Raw genomic sequence first — 25,314 nt, 5'->3', positions numbered from 1 at the left:
TCACCATATTGCCTAGGCTGGTCTTGAACTCCTGAACTCAAAGCGATCTGTCTGCCTCAGTCTCCCAAAGTGTATTACACACTTTTAAATAACCGGATCTCATGATAACTATCAAGAGAACAGCACCAAGGGGATGGTGCTAAACCATTCATGAAGGACCACCTCCATGATATGATCTAATCACCGACTACCAGGCCCCATGGCCAACATTGAAGATTACAATTTGACATGAGATTTGGTGGGGCCACAGATCCAAACTATATCACACTGTGACTGGTATTGTTTAAAAATTCTCAGGACCATTTTGAAATTTGGGTAAGACTGCACAAAAAAAAATTTACAAATCAGTTTTAGAGGATACAAACATCATGATTTTATATTACAAATGTGAACAAAAGTTATCTGGAAGAAAGGGGCTTTATTCCAGTGAATAGTTTGCAAACTAGGGAGTCCAACACATCATTCAGTGTAAAAGGAAGGTGTGGTCCAAAGAAGAAAGGAAGGGTTCTAGCTTTATAGCAAAAGTTCCTGCCCTGGTTCCCAATCAGGGTCATTGATACAAATGAGATGGAAACACAGTTCTGATTGGTTGATACAGCTGAGCAGCAAGGGAGGTGGGCTCTGATTGGTTGGTTCAGGTGAGCTCTGAAAGTTCCAAAGTTAAAGAGGTGTGGGTTTTCAGGGAACTCAAAATAGGTGTGTTGCCTCTAGTCACCAAATGGCTTCTTAACTCTGCTTTACATTTAGGCCCAGTCAGCCACTTGAGATCCATCTTGAAGGACTGGCTCTTTCAGGGTCACATTTGTTCATGCAAACTATTGATATTGCATGCTGTTTACCCCTATTTCAGATGAAATTGCCACAGGATTTAATTCATTGGACTATTTAAGAGGTAAGTCAAGCCAATGGCTGCTTTTTGTTAATCAGATGTATTCGTAGAAAATTTCTCCAAGTAAAAATACCAAAATACTTCATTTGATTTTTCATGTCTCCATCTCTAGGACATCTGTAATCTCTTTAATTTCTATTCAACAAACACTTTTCCCACAATAATTGATACGCTCATTCAGTAATTTGTACATTTCTGATTTTTCTTTAAGTATATTCATATCTCTTTTAAAGTTTTACTTTAACCAAACATAATTTTAAGTTACTTTCTCTCATTTGTTAAAAGCAAAGGAATAGGCCTTTTATTAAGCATGCAGCTTTGTATATAGTCTTTTTTTTCATAAACCTTTTTCTACTAAGTTTAAAATATCATCCCACATAGACAAGTTACATGAAAAATTGTAATCTGTTCACACCAAGATGGTTCCTATTTTAGGATATTGTGTCATTTTATGTTCTTTTAATATTTGACAAATGTATTTGTGTGAAGTACCTTGATCATATTTGACTTTGATGCCTCTCAGGATTTGTTTTTAATGTGGTTTTTAGAACAAGCATAACATTCCACTGCTCAATGAATTCATAAAAGATTATGTATCATTTGTACATACTAAAAAGATTATATTTGAATTCACAGAAGCAGCATTTTTGCACAGATTATGAATTTATTTGGCATAACCATTTTAGGGGAAAATAATTTTAGGAAACAAAAATAATTTTAGGAAACAAATACACACCTGCTGTATTTGTCCAATTATATCCATGGCCTCAAAGATATTTTATGTCAGTATCTTTTTCAATTTATTAATAATTTCATAAAACAGCCTATATCCCTTTTTCTCAAAATAAAAACTTCTAGTGTTATGACATTATTCTTAGACAAACATACTTAATAATCAGATACATTTGTTCAAGATGGGCTATATCTGATGTACAAAGAGTAAGGAAAAGTATTTTGCTTTAGTCTCAATAGTGTATCAGATCTAACATGATTTCCTAGTAGTTTTATGTGTTCTCCCAAAATTCATATGTTAAAGTCCTAACCACCCACTATGTGACTGTATTTGGAGACAAGGCATTAAAGACATAATTAAAGTAAAATGAGTTAATATGTGCAGACTTTGATCTGATATGACATAGTCAACACACAGACCAAGGGGTGACCATCTGCAAGCCAGGTAGGGAGGCCTCACAAGAAACACAACCTGTTGACACTTTGATTCTAGACATCTAGCCTTTAGAACTGTAATAAAACAAATTTCTTTTGTTTGATCCACCCATTCTGTGGTAGTTTGTTATGGTAGCCCTAGCAAATTATATACATTACAAATTCATTTTGAATTCTATTAGACAAATATGACACAAATTCCTTTTAATGATTAGCTACATCAACATTATAGTGACTAATTCAACTAAATTAAGTAACATAACATTTGTGTTTTTAACTTTTAGAAGCAACTTACCATGGCTACTAAAATAATGTCCAAAGTATAACTGATCAGTAGTTGGGAGGCAAAAGGATATATGATACTTAATTCTATGTGTCAACTTGGCTAGACAATAGTGATCATTTGTTTGGCAAAATTCTAGTTTAGATCTTCATCTCACCATCTTAGTTTTAACCAAACAAAAAAATTATGTTGTCAGGCAAACAAGAGAGGACTATACAAAATATAACTATCAAAAAATGGCAAAAGCAGGGGGAGGTACCATGAGAGATAGTGAATATAAACTAAATGATCATCCCTCAAATTTATGAAGTGGAAAAATCAAGCAATAGCATTTTATAAGCATTTTATAGCCAGAAAAAATTAAAATAAAGATAATTTGAAAAGGTTCCTCTAGGAAGGGGGACTAGGAGTGGGCAGTAAGGTGGGCCAGGAACTATTTTAGGGTAATTTCCTTTGTCCCTTATTTTTAAGCCACGTGCATGTATTTTAAATTAGGATAGCACAGTAAACAAATTCCTGCTCATACTTCAAGACCCAGTTCTAATGGTGCCTACTGTAGTGCCAACTTCTTGTTAAAGTAGACCTTCACTCCACCGTGCTCCTCAAGCACATTCTCTGTCATCAGACTTCTCACATTTCACACATCTATTTATGAGTCCATTCCATTGCTCAGAATTCTTTAAAGGTAAAGACAGTCCTTATGTTTCCCCATCAAATCTTTAATAACTGTTAAATGCATAAAAATACAAATTTTGTTCTAGAGCAAAGGCTTTTGGAAGCTGCCAGAGTTTCATTGCCAGATCCTCCACTTACCAGCAATGAGACTTCATGTGACCTCAGGTATATTACCTAACCTTTCTGACGTTCTGCTTATTTATTCATTCTGAAAAGTTGCTGAATGCAATAACAGACTGTAACATCCCTAGCACAGTACCAAATGCATAATGAAACGCTCAATAACTCTTCGCTGCCCTAGTGAACATATTATTGCCAAGCTAAATTAATAAGGATTGCTGAAAGCAATGCCCTGTCTCTAAGGTAGAAGTTATCCCATGTTTGTTCCCAGGACCATGCTGGGATTGACAGGCAGACGTCAACATATAATAATATTCTTTAATGGCTGATTCCATGCTTAATGTGAGAAATGCTCAAGATGAGTGTGGAGCATCTTATTATACTAGATAACAAAGGAAGATAACAAAGATAAGGTTTTCTGTATCAGTATTTTATAATAAAAATAATTTTTTAAAAAAATGAATAGGCGACTTCTACTTCCAAGATAGAATAGCTTATGGTAGACCAATTTTCATACCTAAATGAATAAAGCTGAATAAAATCTCTTAAAACTGTTGGAAGACATCAATGAATTGCTGAAGCAAAAAGAGTTTGAGCATCGAGATCCTGAAGAAGGATAAATCTTGTGGGTGAGCCAAAAGTTCGTAGTCTCTTTTATCCTTAAATAATTTACTGGCCGGGCACGGTGGCTCATGCCTGTAATCCCAGCACTTTGGGAGGCCAAGGTGGGCGGATCACGAGGTCAGGAGATCGAGACCATCCTGGCTAACACAGTGAAACCCCGTCTCTGCTAGAAAATACAAAAAAATTAGCTAGGCATGGTGGCAGGCGCCCGTAGTCGCAGCTACTTGGGAGGTTGAGGCAGGAGAATGGCGTGAACCTGGGAGGCCGAGCTTGCAGTGAGCCCAGATCGCGCCACTGTACTCCAGCCTGGGCGACAGGGCCAGACACCATCTCAAAAAACATATAATAATAATAATTTACTGATTGTAGCCATGGGGTAAGAATGAGGATCCAGAGCAATGGGCAACTACTAAGAGGCAGAGAAACCAAAAGAATTTTTGACAGTGTCAAGGGGCATTGAAAAACCAAAATTAGCCAGTAGTTTCTCAGAATATTGAATAAGAGGGAGGAGTGGAGAACTTGGCCAGACACTCAGCCTGTTTACCCAGTGAGGCATTTTCTGAATTCTGATGCTGTGCAGAATGTAAGGCTAAGAAGGTAAGCAAAAACTATCTGCTTAGATAAAAAAATTCAAATTCTTTGAAAAGGAGGATAAATTTTTTGGGCCGAGTCTGGTACTGAGAAGACAAGAATTGGAGTTGAGGAACTGCCAGTGGGAACAGATCCAGTGAACACACTAGGCTCTCAATTAGAAAATCCTGGAGGACTACATCCTATACCGGGGGAAGTAAGGGTAAATCAGAGTTAGAGTCTTAAGAAAACTACCACCCAGTCTTAATTAAGTCAGCTCAGATCCTTACTGGATTAAGGTGATGGATCCCCATTCTGCATAGTAGAGGAAAGGGTGAGTCCTTTGTGCAGGAGGTTATCCATCCAGAGGCTCTACAATGTCATACACATTCAATCAAAAATTACCAGGCATATCAACAGAGTGGACCAAACGACCAGAAACTAAGGAGGGAAAAAGACAATAGAAAGACAGCCATAGAAAATCAAAATCATGGTGTTATCAGACAAAAAATTTCACACAACTGATTTATCAGTCCGAGAAAAACACAGAGAAAACAAGACAGATTCTCCAGAGAATTAAAATCCATTAAAAGGACATGAATGGGCCAGCCGCAGTGGCTCATGCCTATAATCCCAACACTTTGGGAGGCCGAGGCGGGTGGATCACTTGAGGTCAGGAATTCAAGACCAGCCTGGTCAACATGACAAAACCCCATCTCTACTAAAAATATAAAAATTAGCTGGGCGTGGTGGCGCATGCCTGTAATCCTAACTACTTGGGAGGCTGAGGTGGGAAAATTGCTTGAACCTGGGAGGCAGAGGTTGCAATGAGCTGAGATCCCGCCACTGCACTCCAGCCTGGGTGATAGAGGAAGACTCCATCTCAAGAAAAAAAAAAAAAAAAAAAAAAAGACATGAATGGATATTTTAGAACTGAGAAATATTTTTTAAAAAAATGAAATTAAGAACTCAGTAGATGGGTTTAGCAGCAAAAGTAACAAATGAATTCCAAGACAGATCAATAGAAAATATCTAGTCTGAAACACAAGGAAAAAAGCATGAGAGACACAGAATAGGAGATACATAGAGCACTATGAAAAGTTCTAACATTCAGATTACTGAAGTCTCAGAGCAGATAGAGAAAAAATGGGACAGAAACAATATTTGAAGATATAATGTCTGAGAAATTTCCAAAATTGATCAGACGTCAACCCAGAAATTCAAGAAGCTAAATGCCAAGCAGGAAAAAAAAAAAGAAACCCACACTAAGAACACCATAGTAAAACTACTGAAAACCAAAAAGAAAAAAATCTTTAAAGCAGCCAGGTGGGGGCAAAGTTACCTTCAAAAGAACAACAAAGGACCAGATAGCGACTTTTCAACAGAAATGGTATAAGCCAGAAAACAAAGAATTACATCTTTAAAGTCCTTAAACAAAGACTCCTGGATGCACTCGACAGAAGACAGAATTAGTGAACTTTGTACAAAACAAGTATAAAATTCTCCCCAAATATAGCATAGATATAAAAATATGAAAGAGATTAAGAGATAATATCATGATATGATCCAACTTACAATTAATCAGTTACAGAAGAAACAGACAATGCTGAAAGAGAAAATCATTTAATTTTCCAAAACTGATTAAAGATACCATTGTACAAATTCAAGAAGTCAAAAAAGTCTCAAACAGGAAAAGAAAAAACCTAGTGTGCCAGTCATGTTTCCGTTCTCAGCTGCAAGCTCATCCTTGTAGTCTCTACTGTTCTACTGTAGCTGCCACTCTGTAAACTACATTTCCCAGATTCCCTCCCTTATCAGCTGGCTTCCTGTTAGGGTCTACCCATGGAAGCCACTAGAGGGAGATTAGATGGCAGTAGATAGCAATTGCCTTAGACCCAGTGGTTTTGTGCATGAGACAATTTTATATATTAAGCCCCTGAGATCTGGGGATTATTTATCACTATAGCAAAAGCCCATCCTATCCTAATAAAATACGCAAAAAATTAAAAGTAGACCTTTACACTTCATACCATGTATAAAGATAAAATTAATGACAAAGACTATATAGCTTTCAGAAGAGAACACAGGAAACGTCCTCATGATCTTGGGGTTTCTCAAATAAGACATAAAAAACATAAATCAAAAAGAAAAAGCTTGATAGATTTGACATAAAAATTAAAAGCTGTTTATCAAAAGACAGAAAATAGTAAAAAGACAAACCACAGAAGATATTTGCAAAATATATAACAAAGAGCTTGTGTACATATTTTTAAATTTCTATGAATCAAAAAGACTTGAAGAAACCTAATAACTAATAACATGAAAAGTTGTTCAACATTATCAACAATGTTAAAGTAGATACTATACACGTACTGTCTTAGGTAGAGCTGCTATAATAAAATACCATACATTGAATTAAAAACATTGATTTCTCATGGTTATGGAAACTGAAAAGTCCAAGATCGAGATGCTAGTAGGTTTATTTCTAGTGAGAGCCTCCTGGTTCATAGACAGGCATCTTCTTGCTGTGTGTTCGCATGGCAGAAAGAGGGCTAGAGTTCTCTGGGATCTCTTCATAAGGTCACTAATCCCACTCGTGTGGGCTCCAGGCTTACGACCTAATTACCTCCCAAAGGCTCCACATCCTAATAGCATCACATTGGGGGTTAAGATTTCAACATATGAATTTGGGCAGGGGGGACACAAACATTTAGTCCGTAACATACCAAGCTAGCTAAAATGCAAAAGTATGAAAATACTAGATATTGGAAAAGGTTGGAGTAATAAGAACTCTCATTTACTCCTGGTGAGAATGTGTATAACGACCTTGGAATACATTATTTAGCAAAGTTGGAACACCATTAAGACCCCACATTTCCATACCTACATATATATCCTACAGAAATGTGTTTATATGTGTAGCAGGAATCATGTATAAAAATGTTTATCACAGCATTATTCACAATATACAAAGACTGAAACCAATTCCAATGTTTATCAGCAGCATACTGGCTGTATTATGGTACAGTCCTACAATAAACATTAACAAAACTGTACTATAAAGATTAAAACAAACTACAGCTACACGACACGGATCAATCTTAAAACAATGTTGAACAAAAGAAGTCACATACCCAAAAATATTTACTCTGATTCTATTAGTAGAAGTTCAAAATCAGGGAAAACAGAATAACTACTTATTTAGGAATCTAATCATGGACAGTAAAACTATAAGGACAAGCAAAGGAACAAGTACCACACATCACTAGACAATGGTTATCTCCAAAGTGCTGGGGGCAGTGAAGGAGATGTGATCTAGGAGGGGTTCCCAAGGGGCTCCTAAGGTACTGACTTGAAAACATTCTCTTCTCTAACTTGGTGTTGACACAGGTGCTCCTGCTCACCTTCATTTTTTTTTTTTTTTAAGTATACATCTATGTATCATGAACAATTCTTATCTCAAAATTTAAAAATAAATTACACATTATAACAGCATTACAATCATGAACACATGTGCTATGTTCTCTGGGAGACAAAGAGAAATTATTTACCCCACTTTCCAGAAAAGGACACTGACACTTAGAGGAGACACAAGTGTTGAAACCAGGTCTCAAATCCAAGACCCAAGATGCTTTGTTACTAAAGCATTCATGATCCAGACTCTGCCTGCATGGAGGCGATGCACAGGAAATGATGAACCTGGTAAAAGCTTCCAGTCTTAAAAATACTCCAAGTAAGGCTCTTTAAGGCTTCTCGCAGGGACATTTTATTTTTTGGTTAAAGCCACAATAGATAGAAATGCCATAAAAACAAACATGTAAACAAGGTATCAGAACTTTGGTTCATTGAAACATCTCACACCTAAAACACCTGAGGTACAAAGGCACCTTGCTAGGCGCTAGACAGCTAACTCTGCTGCAGCCACTTTGATCCTGGTCTTGGGGCCAGGGATGGCACAGGCTGAACGGAAGGGCTGGGACTTCAGTCACACAGGACTCGCCCTAGTATGGTCTCCCTCTGCTCCAGACAAACATTCATTTCTCCAAAAACCAGCCTGATAGAAACTGGAACATACAAAGGTGTCTGTCACATTGAACTTGAAGATGACATGGGCTGCAGGACCAGGAAGGGGAAGGACAGAAAAGGATGTCAGTCAACTTCTGTTGATCCACAAGGTCTCAAGAACTCCTGTCCTCGTTCATGGAACCACTTATTGGAGACTGTGAAAAGAAAGCAAGTATGTTACAATCCTATTGGTCAGTTTAGTAGCCTGAATGAATGACTCCTTCATGATGACCCCTGCACTGTGCCCTGGAATCAGACACAAATAAGACAAGACATGATCTCAGGCCTCAATTTGCTAATGAATTGGTGAGGAAGATACATGTAAACAGGTAAGTGTATGAAAATCTGCCAGCGGGACAAGATACATGTGTGCAGGTTGCCCTGGGAATAGCACCAAAGAGCATCTAATCATGCCCTTTGATGCCCATGACCTTCGATGCCCTTTGGCTCTATTCCCATGGCAACGTGCACACATTTCTTGCTCTTAGAGGGAAGAGGAAATCCTAGAGCTAGAATATAAAGTTAAATAGAAGTTATCCTGGGAAGAAGATGGACATACCCAGAGGGTTCTCTCACCAAGAGGGTCCCAGGAGTGACAACAGGATGAGAAAGTAATCAAGGCAGGAGCCACCCTGACGCGTGTTGAGGACTCAAGAAGCCTAATATTACTGGGAGGTGGCAGGTGGAAACTGAGAGGTAGGATGTGAGGATGAGGAAGCCTGTCAGCATTGCAGAAGGCTTTGATGTTAACCTCGGGAGCCGTGGACCCGCAGATCCAGTCTGTATGCCATGGGCACAAGAGCAGCAGAGCTGCCGCCAGCACTGTCACCCCATGCCGTATCTTCAAAAACACAGGAATCATGATTCTGTTCCTCACAGACTCTCTCATAATGAATCAAAATTTTATTTCAATGCACTACTGAAGCCACAGAGCTTTTAAAATATAAAGTAATACATGTACTTCATTGAAAAAAATAAAATTGTCACAAGGCTTATAATGATACACAGCAATCTCCGAAGCTTCTCCTTCCCATCCCTAATCCCCACTCCCAGGGAACATTAAACTCCTCTAGCTGTTTCTTCTGATATTTAACCTCATTTTTCTAGGTAACATGCTTATAGTTCTATTCCGTGACTTTCAACTTTGAAATTCTTTTATTCTACCCCTAAAACATATACTTATCCCCTCCCATCTTTCCGGTACAGGTAAATCACAAGTTTTAGTTAAAGTAATACTCAGTGTGTACATAACTATATCATGTAAGTGTTACGCCTGAGCCATCTAGTAGTTTATACTTATCTCTTGTACAACTTTTTTCCCCTGAATTCAGCAACTGCCTTGTTTTCTTTTTCATTTGCTTAATTATCTGTGAATCCATCACTATTTATCTTCAAAACTCTCCAGGGGGGCTACACACTCATCTCCTTAGCAAACACTTCCTGTCACATCCTGGTTTAAGCCTCTCCGAGGCTCACACAACTGCTCCCAGGATAAAGCTCAAGCTTGAGCCTCTGCAGTTTGGTCCCAGCCTCCAGCCTCATCTCCTGGCCCCTGTGCCACAGGTCTCCCTTTCTTCAAGTGACAAGGGAGCCTGTCCCCACACCCATATGCTGGTTTTAGCTTGTGTCTCCATCCATATGGGCCTTGTTCGCCTGAGACACTCTTTCCCCTCACTGCTTCCAGCTCTCCACTCTGCTCCCCCAGAAGCCTTGCCAGAGGGTCCTGGACCTATGGTGCTTATGCAGCTGTTCGTCCTCAGGCCTTCTTCAGCTCCCTGTGTATCTCCGAGTGTTTCCAACCAGCTGCCTTGGCATTTACCAGGTGCATGGACATGACATGGCTGGATGGTAGTAACAGCAGAAAAAACCTAAGAAGGGAGACAATCTCTGCAATTTGGCAGCAGTTATCTCCCAGCTCAGAATCTAAGGCCAGTAAGCAAAACCCAAGCTGAGGCCACCAACACCAACACCACCCCTTAAGACACTCACCCCACTTGCAGCCCACAAGCACAGGGCAGGCAGCGTGTCTTGTTCGGTAGTCACCTTCCCCGCTCCGCATGAGGTTGTACCAGAATACAGCTGTACCCTGGGAAAGAGATTGTCTTTTCAGAACACATTCTTAGAGATTGTGCTCAGGGACCTGACCACAAGCATCACAGAAGCTCTGCCCTGAGCAGAAACACCCTCATTTTCCCATGGACGGGGGACAGGGCTCTGGGACTCCAGCAATAGAGACTTTTCCCAGAAAGCACCTACCTTTCTGGAGTAGAAGTCTGGGAACTCACCCGCCCCTGAAGGGGCTTCCCTCCCTGTCCCTTCTTCCCAGGGAGAAGCTGAGGCTACAAGGTCAGACTCCAGGTGGGCTAAGGCACATCACAGTGACAATCAGGCAGGCCAGGTAATGGTACTGGGGGACATGGACAAAGTAAAGTCTGAGCCTTGCTTCAACCTCTGACCCACAAGAATCAGAACTTACCTTCTTAGGCCAAATTGCAGCCCCCAGATCAGGGAAGACGGTGGCACCACCAGCTTCTACATCACTCATCTGGAAATGTAAGACATAGAGCTTGGTCCTCCTAAGCAAGGCTCTCAGAGCAACTGAGCCACAAAGGACATGACAAAGTGTACAGATCACCCCCCTCTGAGCATCAGTGACACTGCTTGGAGTCTGCTCCATGGCCAGCCCGTTAGCCAAGAAAGGTTTTCCCATGCCTACTTAATCAGTGTGATTCATTAGAACAGTCTCCATGTCATGAGTGTGCAAGAGTTGAGGCCACAGGAGACCCACATCCAGGCTGTCCTTGGATGAAAATAATCTGAGTCTGTACTTGGAAAATGCCTGTTCTGACCCCCACCCCTTGAATTCCCATCTAGCCTTGGCCTTGCCTAAGCCACTATACTCAGCAAAGTGCCCTGACCAGGAGCTCCCTACTGTTTCCAACACTATGTGCAGTCCCCACTGCAGCTCTGTTTCTCTGGCTCTAGTAGTTTGCTGCTCTAGTCAGACTTCACCGGAGTAGCCACCCTTCTTGGGGCCACCTGAGTGGGAAGGTGGGGCACTGTGTTTCTAGAGGCCCTGCTTTCTCCCATGGTAAGGCCTTAAACTACACTGAACACAAGTTCCACACTAGCAAGGCTGCACTCATGCCCACAGAGCATGCCTTGACTCATGGCCAAAGCACTTCTTCTTTCCCATATGGCTCTCTTACTTTTTTTGTCCATAATGTAATAAAAATTGGAGCTAAAAAATATTTCCACAGGACACATACCAGACTCAGTGAAGGGTACTTGACAGACATATGGTAAATGAATAAGACAAAAAGCTCTGATGGCTTCTCACAGCCCTGGGGATCAAACTCAAATTCTCTTCTAGAACCCCAAGGCCCTGTCAGTCTCACTAGCCTCTCTCCAGACACACCAGCCTTTTTCTATTTTTCCAACATCCCAAGCTCCTTTTCTCTTACAGGACTACATACACTCGCTCTCGTGCCAGAAACCATGTTCTACCAGCTAATTTCCACTCAACTTTTGAGTCTCAACTGATATGTTACTTCCAAAGAGAGGCCTCCACTGAACCCCAAGTCTGGGGTTCACAGCACCTGTCTCCATAACTACGTAATACTCTCTCTGATGTTTAGGCTGGGCGAGGTGGCTCACACCTGTAATGCCAGCACTTTGGGAGGCCAAGGTGGGTGGATCACTTGAGGTCAGGAGCTCGAGACCAGTCTGGCCAAGATGGTGAAACTTCGTCTCTACTAAAAATACAAGTATTAGCTGGGCATGGTGGTGCACGCCTATAATCCCAGCTACTTGGGAGGGTGAGGCAGGAGAATCGCTTGAACCCGGGAGGCAGAGGTTGCAGTAAGCTGAGATCGCACCACTGCACTGCAGCCTGGGCACCAGAGGGAGACTCTGTCCCCCACCCCCAAAAAAAAAGAAGAAGAAGAAGAATCTCTCTGATGTTTAAAATAAGTCTCTCATATTGGACCTCAAGCACCACAAGAGAGACCACATGTGTTCTGCTCACCAACATGTACATGGCACAATACCCAGCATGTAATAACCACACAATAAAAACGTAAAAGGAAAAAACGGACACAGGCTTCTGTCTCTAAGTTACTTTACTGCCTCTATGTCTCTTTAGAGCTGGCTCTCAGCAGAAGGGAGAGGAAACTGTTCCTCACGTGAAAGGTAAACCCTACAACCTATAGATGAAACAGAGACAAGAGGTGGGAATCAGGCCACTAAGCCTTGGAGAAAACAAAGGTAGCTCTCATCTAGAGAGAGCTAACGCTGACTCCTCACTCTGGTGCCAAGGAGGGAACCCTCCAGGGCACCCATCCCAAAAATCCAGACTAGCACTGTGCCCATCAAAAATGAGCCAGAATGGCCAGGCACAGTGGCTCACGCTTGTAATCCCAGCACTTTGGGAGGCCAAGGTGGGCAGATCACCTGAGGTCGGGAGTTCAAGACCAGCCTGGCCAACATGGTAAAACCCCGTCTCTACTAAAAATACAAAAATTAGCCAGGCATGGTGGCCAGCGCCTATAATCCCAGCTGCTTGGAAGGGTGAGGTACAAGAATCGCTCCAACCTGGGAGGCCGAGGTTGCAGTGAGCCGAGATCACACCACTGCACTCCAGCCTGGGTGACAGAGCAATACTCCATCTCAAAAAAAAAAAAAAAAAAAAAAAGCAGCAGCCAGAATATGCTACAGCATGGATAAACTTTGAGGACATTATACACCAGCCACACAGAAAGACAAGTATTAATACTTTGATTCCACTTATTTAAGTAACCAAAATCACAGAGACAGAAAGCAGAATGGTGGCTGCCAGAAGCTGCAGGAGGGGAATCTGGAATTATTGCTTAATGGGTAGAGTTTCAGTTTTAGAAGATGAAAATAGATGGAAATGAATGGTAGTGATACTTGTGTACTATGAATATATTTAATACCACTGAACCATACATTTAAAAATGGTTAAGATGGTAAGTTTTATGTTATGTCTATTTTATCACAATTTTAAACACTGGGGAAAAAAAAATAGCCAGGAATGTTAAAGTCCTGGTGGTGGCAGTGGGGAAAATGAAAAGAAACAGAGGCCAACTCTCCCTACTGCAGTCAAGAAGGGTGCTGAAAGCCAGAAGGACCTGACCATTACTTTATAGCAGATGGTATCAGCCCTGATGGGGGTGGGATATAAGGCAGCCCTCTGGACCCAGGGTCCCCTTAGCGCCCATCAGCACACATCATACTCACGTAGTTTAAGAAAGTGGCCACACGATTCCCCGTCCCTAAATGCTTGAAAGTATGTCGCTCATCATTCTACAAAATTAAGTGAGAATGAACAGGTGGGCCTGGACCCAGTACTTACGTAGTTAAGAAACGTCGCTAACCTATTCCCCTCTGTTTTGAGGCCGCTGTCAAAAGGTCGCTGTAACAGACAACAACTTTCACCGAAGTTTACAACAGGCTTCATCCACCACCCACAAGACTAGGACCAAAAGGGTCATGGGAAGGTAGTGTGTGTTCCATAAATCAGCCTGGAACATGTGCCAAGGCTGCAAAGTAAATTCTGGCTAGGGCATGGGGTTTGCAGGGAAAAGGAAAAGGGACAAGAACAGTTTTCACAAAGACCTAGTGAGGCTCTTTGCTTTAGAATCAGGGCAAAGGGTGATACAGTTAAGGCAGAGGATGAACTCTTCACATCTACAGGGGAGACAGCCAGGCTCCACTGTGTTCTGCAGGATCCCTGGTTCCAGATTTGGGATTCACCAGTAACAAAGAGTTTCTCCCAGTGATGCAGAGGTGGAGGGAGGACAAGGGGTGGGGGCACTGATATGGAGGCTGAAATGCTCCTAGAAGCTCCACCCTTCTCAAATCAGCTAGAGTAGGGCCCTTTGAAAGCACCTGTGATTTAGGCCTTACCCTAGAGAAGTCGAAGTGTGGTTCATATTGTCCTCCCACTCCATAATTTGCAACCTGTGGGAAATAACAGCATTAGACCTTGTAAGCAGCATGAACAGCTCTGTAGCAGCCCATCACTCTAGGGATACAATCTTCCCAGGCCTGAAAACCAGAACTCCCAAGAGCAGCCTCTCTAAGGTAGAAGACAACCACGCCCTGCCAGCACAGGCAGAGCAAACATCACAAACAAGTCTACATTTCTGTCCAAGAGTAAGGCTGCAGCACAAATGTGGTTTCCCAAACAAAACAAGATGGGTGAACTGCATATGATCACTGAGGAAAAGCTACAGCCCCTTCATGGACACTCAGACAGCAGTAAAGGGAGCACTGCTTGAGGCCGGCCCTGGCCCTGGACCCAGTTTGTTTGGGACATACTAAGATAGTAATCCAGAGGAAAGTCAGTAACAAATTTAAGAGGATTTTCTTTTTTAAACTAGTTTTGGAGGTACTCAGCACCTTGTACTGTTCCTACCACCACTGCTATTCCTGGTGAGACTGCGTGGGGCAGATTCCCACAGTGGTCTACTGCATGGAATGAAACAGCACAACATGGGTGGCCAGCTGCCGGGTGGCTAAGAATTACCGCACTACATCAGCAACCCCAGCGTGACCCTGGACCTGAAGTAACATCTGAGCAATTACCAGGTGTCATAAATTGGATTAGAAATTGTAAATGCCTTTGTGGACAGCTTATCAGCACAATGGGAAGTCCTAAATCACAATTATTGTCTCAGCTTCAGTAGACAGAATGAGAGCCAAGGTTAAAGATGAAGCACAGAATCTGATATGGAAGCTGGTGGATCAAGCAGCGCCACCAATGTCTGTCTGGGAACAGTTGGTTAGTGTGTCTCACTGAAAACATAAAAACCTCTGGGGCTAGGCCATAAGTTCTCAGAAAGTTGGTATTTTTTGTATATCCTTTTCTGCTATCCCAACGGTCAGGTGAGAGATGCTACAAAACTAGCAATGACAGAGACCTACAGAAATGTGGGACAGAAGCCAGGCGTGGTGGCTCATGCCTGTAATCCCAGCACTTTGGGAGGCTGAAGTGAGAGGACTGCTTGAGCCCAGAAGTTTGAGACTAGCCTGGGCAACATAGCAAGACCCCATCCGTCTCTACTAATGAAAAAATTAGCTGGGCACAGTGGCATGCACCTGTAGTCCCAGCTACTCAGGAAGCTGAGGCAGGAGGATGGCTTGAGCCCAAGAGTTCAAGGTTGCATTGAGCTATGACTGCGCCACTGCACTCCAGCCTGAGCAACAGAGTGAGACCCTGTTTCACATACACACAAAAAAAGAAATGCAAGACAGAAAGGGACAGTGGACTTTATAAGAGAGGAAATTCTCTTATTGGAGCACAAAATGTTGGCAGTATCATTTTCAATATCTACAAAGATAAAACTTTTGATACAAAGCATGGATGAAAACATGCTGTCATCCACTGCTTCAGCCTTTAAGATTCCTGCACCAAAAATACCTGGAAATCCTGTCAACAGCACAAGGAAGCCTGGTTCAGCAGGTGGCCCTAAGGCTGGAGATGCATCTAAGGAGAGAAGTGCCAGAGCAGCTGAGAAAGCGTATCTTTTTTTGTAGTCAAGAGCTTGAAGAAAATTTTTTTCTCTCTCCTTTTTCTGGGGGGAGTGGGGGGTAGAGACAGTCTCACTATGTTGCCCAGACTGGTCTCAAACTCCTGGCTTCAAGCAATCCTCCTGCCTTGGCCTCCCCAAGAACTGAGTTACAGATGTGAGCCACCACACCTGGCCTGGAAGAAAATTTTAAACACGACTGTGACTCTGTGCCAGTGCACTCAGGAAAATTCAATTAGTGCTTGTTGCTGGAGCTGCAGAATATGACTGCATTTTCCAACACTTCCACTTGTTAAATGGATTGTTTAAACTTACAGATCCCAGGCAGTGAAAGAAGTTGCGTTGCGAGAGCTGCCTCATCTTTTAGGTTTGGAGAATTATATTTGATCATGGTTCTGAAGCCACTGTACCTACACTCTTTAATACAGTTCCCAAATAAGTACAAAATGCATGGGATCATCTAGATTTGCAGCAGTAAGATTGCCTATCCAGGCATACGCAAGTCCCCAGGCTTACACCTTTAATAACAAGCAACTGTACATCAAGACTGATTCATGTGAGGAGGTATTCATTTAAATCTTTAGACTTACTATTGTAAGAGTGGAGTCAGTTATTTGAAAGACCTGGGTATTTACGATGCTAAGGACAGAGTAAAGGCAAAATTAAAAAGGTCAGAAATCACTTTTCTGGTGAGGCTGAGACATCATGCAGCCGAAGTCTTCAATCTTAGAGAATCCTAGAGGTGTAGCATCTCTTCCTCTCTATCAGATAAGCCCTCATCCAATTCACCAGAAAGCCTCAATTACCTTTTTCCTTCAAATGATCTACAGCAAACATGTCAGCTACAGCTGAAAGAATGTCAACAGATAGAAGAACCAGCTCCTTTCCAGATTCCTGCAGCGTTTCCTAAAGGACCTGATGTGAGGGCTGTTGCTGGTGCCTAGGCACGTATCATACCACAAGCATTTCATATGGAGTAAGTACTTAGGGATAGATGCTGAAATCCAGGTTCCTGTTCCCCAGACCATGAAGGATCAAAGCCTTCAACACCACTGACTGGCAAAGGAAATGCCAAGACAGTTCCTAGGAGAAGAATGCAAACAAAAATGGCATCTCAGCCACTTGGCAGCTGTGGTCTGAATCTTCCAGAAGATCCTTAACTGTAAGAGCCCCTCTACCAAGAGGTCTGGCATTCAGACCCCAGTCAACTGAGCTACAACACTATGAGAGGCCAGATAAGATAAAGTCCAAATTGTAGCAGAGAAGTCAGTCCATAAGCAAGAAGCTGCTGTCTTCCATGGGTGAGTGTAAGACAGGTTATACGGTGAGTGTAGCTGCACAGCTAGCCAGGAAAGCAACAGAGCCAGAGGTCCTGTCTACTTAGCCTCCTGGTCCAGGGTATGAAATCAGCCAAGCAGACTGTGGTCTTTGATCAGAACCATGAAAGTCCTGAAGACTGGCTCTGACACAGAGGAAGCAGTGGCAGATGTCTCAAACAAACAAACAAACAAATAAACAAAACCTGCTCCAAGAAGATATGAGTCAAGACAATGCCAACAGGGACTCATCTAGCACATCAAGAGTGCCTATCTCTCTTGAAATGGTGGTGCTCTTACACATACACAGCAAGTGGGAGATGAGACAGAAGTCCTCCATGGATGTGCTTATCTGCAGAACTTATTTAAAAATTACAAAACACAAAGTTGAACTGAACTGAAAAAAAAAATATTAAAATTTCACAATACTATTTGCAAGGTAATCAGTATGTTTTTTAAAACTCTGGTAGACTTCACACAAATCCATGAAGATGAACTTCAAAATTGATTTTCCAATTGCTGATGCAGCTACACTTCTTTTTGTTGAAAAAACAGCAGCAAAAAGAAGGCTGATTTGTTTGGGCATGTCCAGGCAAAAGTTCAAAAAATCTTTCCCAGATGATCTTCAGTCAATATTCTAATGAGATCTATAGTAGATCAGACCCAAATGCCAATCATAAAGGTAAAGGCTGCTATCTTTAAGTATACACAAACTTTGGCCAAACAGAGAGACCCAGGGGCCTCTAGAAAGATGCCAGTGAAACTTCTCTGACAGTGTCTCAGGTCATCAATTTTACAACAGAACACGGAAGTTCCAATATTCATAAGGGAACACAGCCAGTGCTGATTTGAACTCAATATCCAAGAGGATACTTTAATAAGGAGCTTTACCCAAAACCTTTCAGTAGGGTGCTGCCACGTTTCTTCATAATCACCTCTGAATAAAGGCAGGAAGCCAGGGTCCCAGTGGGAGTACTTGGACAAGAACACTCCACCTGCACCAGCTTAACCAGTCCAGGCCTCTCACTTCCACCTACATATCACAGTGTAAGGTCCCCCAGACCCACCCCTGCCTTTCTTTGTTCTGACTGAAAATCAGACTCCCTTGACAGCTCTGTGACCCAGCCAACTGCAGGTTTTTCCCTTCAGGCTGGAACACAAGCTGGAGTCTTGAACATTCACAGGCACTGATGAAGGTGTTTAGGTTGTTGCCCAAAACACTGAAAGAAACTAGCCCCAGCCCTGAACCAAATTCCCTAAACCCTCAGATAAACTCCATACTCTGACCCCATCACTGTGGAAATACTTAGGTAAAACAACTCTTGTCTCTTGCTGTCCATTTTGAGGATTGCTGCAGCCCACTCTGCAAGTTCCCTAATAAATGCTGTGGACTGAAGATCCAGGAGTTTAGTGCCGCTTTCTTTGGATTCTCAACCGACCCCATCTTGGCAGTCCCTCAGGGGAACTCCCCTGCTGCTGCTTTTGGAGTGACTTCAGCTGTGGTTCAGCAGGAGAAAACACACAGAACACTTTGACCTTCAAATGTATTTGATTATGACACAGAACCATGGCCTCTGAAACCATTTTTAGCTCTCTTAGAGATGTCCCTGAGACCATTCAGGATGTGAGCTTCTGTTGTCAAGAAGACATGAATGAACCTGCCATAGCCACCGCTGATCCCTAGCTTCCAGCACACTTGGGCACCCAGCAGATGCTCAATAGATATTTGTTGAACACTAATTGTTGAAAGCCAGCAGGCATGATTAATTCTGGTTTCCTAAAATGAGATCACTCCATATTCATAGCATCAGGCAGTAGTCATACAGTTGGGCCTCTTTTGGCCCAGTTCTGGACACCTTGTGAGACCATCTAGCCACAAATACCCACTTCCCAACTCCTACAGTCCCAGGAACTATCTGTACCTGTAACAATTCTGCAGTCTTTACTGTTAACCCTGTGATGTGCTGCATCCGACGATTTACTCGGGCCACAACAGGGTCATCGTCTTCCTCTAGCCAGGAGCTGGGTAAAAAGAAAAGAGCAGAGAAAAGAAGATGGAAGAGCAGGCTTCCATGAGGTCCTGCACTCTGTCCCCAGAGTCAGGGCCAGCACAAACAGGCAGTACAGGGTGCCTGCTGCAACAAGGGGTGAGGAGTCGCCAGCAGGCAGGAAAAGGCAAGCCACCCATTCCTAGGGTAGGCACTGAGAAGTCCTGAAGTTGAGACTTGAGCAGCTACCAACCCCTGCTCTTTGCTTACCTTTTGGAAACCCGATAGCTGGCGACAGTGAGGACTCCTGTCTTGGGATCACGAACAGTGGCTCGTGCAAGCTAGAAGGAAGGAGGAGAAGGAATACTTGATTTGTTTGTTTTGCCTTGAGTATTTTCCCAGAGAGCACTGGGACCACATTTGCTATCATGCTAGTGGAGGAAGCTTTGCAGCCAATGGCTCTAGCCAAGGCCCCAAGATCCTGTAGGCCAGGTGAGGGCAAAAGTCCACATTCCCAATCTGCAATCAGTTCCTGGCTATTGCCCTGCTCGGTCACTGCTCATCCCTTCTCCTCCCCAGGTCTGCACTGCGTGCAGAATTATGCCTGCTTTATCCATCCATGCATCTGCCTGGCTAGCCCCTTTCCTTGCCAGGCACACATACCACTCCTGCCTGAGCACAGCCTGAGCTTAGCTGCTCCCACCATATTCAGACTGTGCCACCATCCCTGAGCCTCCGCCTTATGTACTTCTCCCAACTTGGTCAAGTACCACCATCATTCTGAACCTCAGTGGGCTCCTCTGCCAAGAAACCCATCCAAACACTCTCCTGCTGTAGCACCTCACACTGGGTTCCCACGGCCTCAAGAAACAAAGACAGATGGCACAGTTTTCACTCCCTTGGGATCCTTACAAGTCAGATGATAAAACCAGGAAAAGATTCTGTAAGTTAAAATAAGTGAACCACTGCCTGAAAGTCACCCACTCACATATGTACACACTACACACGCACTCCCCTCATCTACTTCATTCCCCCAGTCTCCACAGACAGGCTTAGTGAAACCCCAGGAGGGACTCACTGCCCACCGTCAGCCAACATGGCAAAGGTCCATGTGCTTCAGTTGTGGACTGTCCTAATGACCTCACATGGGTGCAGCCACAGGCCCAGGTACTCCCACCCCAACACACTTCCCCTTGATTTTAATAAATATTGATGAGTGCCTACTTTGTGCCTGGCACTGTGCTAGGTAACTGAGACATGGCCCCTGCACTCTTACAACTCAGTCAAGTGGGGAAAGCAGAAAACCAGCCAGGTAACTGCAGCACAGCATGGATGAACTTATGTCCTGTGGAAGCCCAGGGAATAGTGTCAAGAATAGCTTCCTAGGGGAGGAGACCACCTAGCAGAGGCCTGAAGGGTTAACATGAGTAATCCAAGTAGAGGAACATTACAGGAACAGGAAAGGAGCAGCAATCCAGAGGCCTGGGAATGAAAACGGGTGTGGCAGTAGGTGTGGATTAAAGGTTAAGGGAAGTAGTAGGAGAATAGGCTGAAGAGACACGCAGGAGCTAGGGACTAGATGCAACCTTGTGGCCAAGGAGAAATGGGGAAGGCTTTATGCAGGGGAGGGACACTCAAAATTTGAATGTAAAATGGATCACTGTGAATACCTCATGGAGAGTTGACTAATAACGGGCCAGAGTGGGGACTGGGAGGCTAGTGAGGCCACGGCAGAGGTCAGCGCAAGAGATGATGGTGGCCCAGGCCAGGTGGTGGCAGAAGGAATGGAGAGGAGTAGATGGACCAGAAGGCTAGTAAGCGGGAGAGATGGACAAACCTAGACACTGTGCTGCTATAGCATGATCTGGTAAGATGGCCAGTGCAAGCAGGACAGACGGCTCCCAAACTCCTACTCATGGCCCTTCCTGAGCTCCAGCGTATGTCAGTCCTTCCCTGAAAACTGCAGCCACAACCAGACCCCTTCCAAACATCTGTGCCTCAGCATTGGCCTGACACCCACAAAGAGGCTCTGAGCAGCTGTGCTCTGCCCCAGGGGAAACACAGGGCTATTTTGAAAGCAGGCCAGAGACCCCATAGACAGCTGCCAGGCATTCCCCACAGGCCAAGTTAAGCTCATTGGCTCTACTTCAAAGCCAGACTAGCATCTGTCCCTCACAGTCTCCGGAAAGGAGGGGTCAGCTTATCTTTGAATAGAAGCCATGTTTGCCATCCTTGTTTGGCTCTTCACATGGCTTCTATTCAAACATATGTTTTCCCAATACTACCCCTTGGCCAGCCACACACATGTGCACACATGCACACAGAAGTGTTCTCAGTGTATGGAACTGAAGAACACGTAAGAAATCTCCCAGGAAATCCTGGCACAACCAACAAAGTAGTTTTCTTTCCTGGAGGACTCTGGAGCTGAGTAGAAAGGGGAGTCCTAGTCCCCATTCTCCATACATCTGGCTAGCCCCCTCCCTCAGCCACACTGACGATGCCAACCACTGATTCAAAGCCCTATATGTCCTAGTACCTCAAGCCAAGGTGTTCCAGGATGAGGTCCAGGGGCCAGGATAGGAACCTATTTCAGGTCTCTCCATGAGCGTCGGGCCTCCTAGTCACCTCGGCCACTACAATTCTATTAGGAGCAGAGCAACAGAGAATCCAGCTAAATCCTCCCTCCCAATCATCAGTGATGGGATATGGCAGCAAGTAGGTCTCTTTGAAAGATGTCAAATGGGGAGCAAATCTTTTATGAACTAGAAACAGAAGAATAATTGTAAAATACGGCATATATACACAAACCAACAGCCAACTGCATACTTGGCAGTAAAATACCACAGGAATTCCCAGGAAATTCAGGAATGAGACAAGGATTCCTATTCTTCGTAATTATGCTCTAGAAGTTCTGGGCGATTCAATAAGATTATAAAAACAAAGGAACTACAAGTATGATGAGAAAATAAAATTTTCCTTATTTCCAGGTGCTAATGCTATCCAGGAAACCAAAAAGAATCAGCTAAAAACCGAAAAAGGAATAAGTAAATTCAACCACTAGCTGCAATCTGCATAAGTTTGCTTTTTCATAGGCAAAACAGAGACAGTGACACCGTTATGAGCAGCTGTTCATAACTGTGACATAACAGTTAATATATATGTTAAGCATTTAGAAGTTCCTGCCACAGTTAAGAACTCAGTAAACATGAGCTCTTACTATGAAATGTATTTTTAAAATCAACAGTTTGGCATAGAATAGTAAACTAATATAATAATGTAACCAGTTAAAATACTGATGAAGAAATAAAGTAAATTAACAGTAACAAAGAAACTACTTAGGACTAAACTTAAGAAATGTGCAAGGCTTATATGAAGAAAACTTAAAAAGATATAAATAAATGGAGAGACCTGTCATGCCCTTGGATGAGAAGACCCAATACTATAAAGATATACATTCTCCTCTAAGTCATTCGCTCATTTACAGTCCTAATCAGGAGCTCCACAGGACCCAGCTTCATAGCACCCTACAGAATATTTCCTAAAAACTCCCACACACCAGTCTCCCAACCAGGTGAACCGACACACCAGTGTGGACCTGCCCTGTTCCCAGCATGACTTTCTATCATAGCACTGTCTGTCCACATTGGTTACCCTGTTCTTCCCCACTGGACCACGAACTCACAAGGTCAGGCTGAGTCTGAAGCACCTCTGTATCCCCACGGTAGGCCCATGCTAGATACCGATAAAGGGTGGCTAGATGAGCAAACCAACCACCCATAGTGCTAGGGATGAGAGAAAGGACCTGCCCCCTTCAGTGCCCCGAGAAGGACCTGAAGTGACACCTACTTTAGGTTTTGCGATCTCCTTGATCCTCTCGATTTCCTCATCAGACATGACATCGTAGTACCTGACGATGTGTGGGCTGTCCCACTCATCCTCCTCTTTGAAGGGGGCGATGAGCAGCTGTGGGGCCCTGTTGCCATGGTGGTACCTACAGAAAAGCCTCTTCTGTCTCCGGGGTGTCTGGAGAGCACAGAGTAACAGGCCCTGAGCTGAGTGAGTCCTAATCCTCGGTCCCAGTCTGGCTGTCTGCAGACACTGGTCTCACCTCGTGGCCAGCAGCTGCTCCCTCCCACCACACCACAGAAGAAAACAAAAGTCCCAGCAGGTGGGCATGCACAGTGGCTCACGCCTATAATCCTGAACCCTGGAGGGCCAAAGGATAGCTTGAGACCAGGAGTTTGAGACCAGCCTAGATGACATAGACCCTGTCTCTATAAAAAATTTGCCAGGTACGATGGTGCACACCTGTAGTCCCAGCTACTCAGGAGGCTGAGGCAGGAAGATTGCTCAAGCCTGGGAGGTCAAAGCTGCAGTGAGCTATGATTACACCACTGCACTCCAGCCTGGGTGACAGGGTGAGATGAAAGAAAGAAAAGAAAAGAGAGGAAGGAAGGAAGGAAGGAAGGAAACAAAAGCCCCTTCAGCTTAACTGGCATGAAGTGACACCCCACAAATCATGCAATCTTTCTTCTCTCCCAAGATCACCTCACATCCTCAAGTCCCATGGCAGAGAGTAATTTCTGACCCTTTTCATGAAGACTTGAGTAGGTCTGAAGAGCTGGGACAGGGGAGAAACCTTTCTTGGTGGAGGAGCCAGTGGAAGCCATGCAGACAGGGGCATGGAAAAGGCCGAGAGTCTGTCACACCTGGGCCTCCTCAGGAAGCACTAGGATCCCAGGGCTCTCAAAGGCTCAATACCAAGCTCTGGTACATGCTGGTGTCTTTACCACAGAGACTTACTCTCCACTTATACCATGACTTCTCTTGGGGCCTGAGGTACGTCCACCCATCGTTTTCTTCACAACAGTGAGTGAAGCAAAAAGTGGGACATGTTGGGGTAAGGAGGTGAGCTCAGTGGTAACTTAGAGGAGCAACACTCTACCTGGGACATGAGGGGAGACAGTCTCCTTTCCTAATTCAGAGAATATCCACATGTCAGCCTCACAGATGCCATGAAAACTGGGGGAGATACTGAAAAAAGTACCTACAGAATGAAGAACACCTTCCCCAAACCTGCCCACCCAGAGCCAGAGTCCAGGTCTACTGTTTTGGCACCCTGGCCCCCCTCACACATCTCACCAGTTTGACACCCTCCCCACGACAGAGGCTCTCGTAAACATCCCTCTCAGGCAGGTAGTCCACAGGCCTCTCATAGATGCCTTCTGGGGTTGCTAGCTCAGCTTCTGTCTGATTTGATAACATTTTTTCTCTCTCTTCCTCCAATAACTGCTCAAAGTACCGCAGATTCCCTCCAGCTCGTTCATGGCTTGGGTCTAGAAAAAGCAAGGAATGAGAAGGAAAAGGAAACCACAAACATCTGTTAGGTCATTTAGAGAAATTATTCTGTAAGGGTTTCTCTCCCAGCAGCTCACTTGCATGCTGCATTCTACCTTCCACAACATCTAACCAGAGTATGCTGTTCGTAACCGAAAAACCAACAGAGGCCAGGCACCGTGGCTCATACCTGTAATCCCAGCACTTTGGGAGGCTGAGGCGGGTGGATCATGTGAGGTCTGGAGTTCGAGACCAGCCTAACCAACGTGGTGAAACCCCATCTCTACTAAAAAAAATACACCATGGGGACATGTGCCTCTCTAATCCCAGCCACTTGGGAGGCTGAGGCAGGAGAATCTCATGAACCCCAGAGGCGGAGGTTCCAGTGAGCTGAGATCACACCACTGTTCTCCAGGCTGGATGAGTGAGACTCGGCCTCAAAAAAAAAAAAAAAAAAAAAAGAGGTAGATGAGTTTTAAAGGCACAGTGCTTTTGGCCTTCTTCAGTTCAACAGCACAAGGCACTATCAATGCCGTATTAAGTCCGACTATTAGACCTCAGGCCTCTAATAGCACCGCCACTGTTTGTCACTGTAGCAATCCTAAAGTACATTCTGACTCCTGGGTTGCTCCTGATGCAATAAAGGTTCCACCCTGTGTAGTCCTGCATGGTGACAGATACACCGTAATGCAGAGTCCTTATTAAAAAGGGCCACAAGTACCACAGG

General features: G+C 43.7%; 1 protein-coding gene and 1 long non-coding RNA gene across 5 annotated transcripts in view; one reads left to right on the top strand and one right to left on the bottom strand.

The window, feature by feature from the left end:
• Nucleotides 1-680: 680 nt before the first annotated feature.
• LOC111529682 lies at nucleotides 681-8,267 on the top strand. Its single transcript, XR_002727505.2, has 3 exons — nucleotides 681-892; nucleotides 3,101-3,179; nucleotides 7,719-8,267. It is a non-coding gene; the product is annotated as an uncharacterized LOC111529682 (long non-coding RNA).
• P4HA2 (prolyl 4-hydroxylase subunit alpha 2) overlaps nucleotides 8,071-25,314 on the bottom strand; it is a 34,992-nt gene continuing 17,748 nt past the window's right edge. For 2 of the 4 annotated variants that reach the window (XM_023196595.3, XM_031935496.1), the window contains 9 exons: nucleotides 24,393-24,586; nucleotides 23,097-23,273; nucleotides 19,521-19,591; nucleotides 19,185-19,284; nucleotides 14,322-14,375; nucleotides 13,653-13,718; nucleotides 10,870-10,938; nucleotides 10,383-10,479; nucleotides 8,071-8,548 (listed from right to left, as the gene is read on the bottom strand). In XM_023196595.3, coding sequence (XP_023052363.2) covers nucleotides 8,478-8,548; nucleotides 10,383-10,479; nucleotides 10,870-10,938; nucleotides 13,653-13,718; nucleotides 14,322-14,375; nucleotides 19,185-19,284; nucleotides 19,521-19,591; nucleotides 23,097-23,273; nucleotides 24,393-24,586 — 899 coding nt within the window. In that variant the 3' untranslated portion in view covers nucleotides 8,071-8,477. Of the gene's footprint in view, nucleotides 8,549-10,382; nucleotides 10,480-10,869; nucleotides 10,939-13,652; nucleotides 13,719-13,767; nucleotides 13,828-14,321; nucleotides 14,376-19,184; nucleotides 19,285-19,520; nucleotides 19,592-23,096; nucleotides 23,274-24,392; nucleotides 24,587-25,314 lie in introns of all 4 variants that reach the window. The other 2 variants (XM_023196614.2, XM_023196605.3) reach the window with 2 other exon arrangements.

Source organism: Piliocolobus tephrosceles, chromosome 4 (assembly GCF_002776525.5).
Source record: "Piliocolobus tephrosceles isolate RC106 chromosome 4, ASM277652v3, whole genome shotgun sequence".
NCBI classification, from domain to species: domain Eukaryota; kingdom Metazoa; phylum Chordata; class Mammalia; order Primates; family Cercopithecidae; genus Piliocolobus; species Piliocolobus tephrosceles.
The sequence above is the reverse complement of the archived record's forward strand: the minus strand, read 5'-3'. Positions and strand labels throughout refer to the sequence as shown.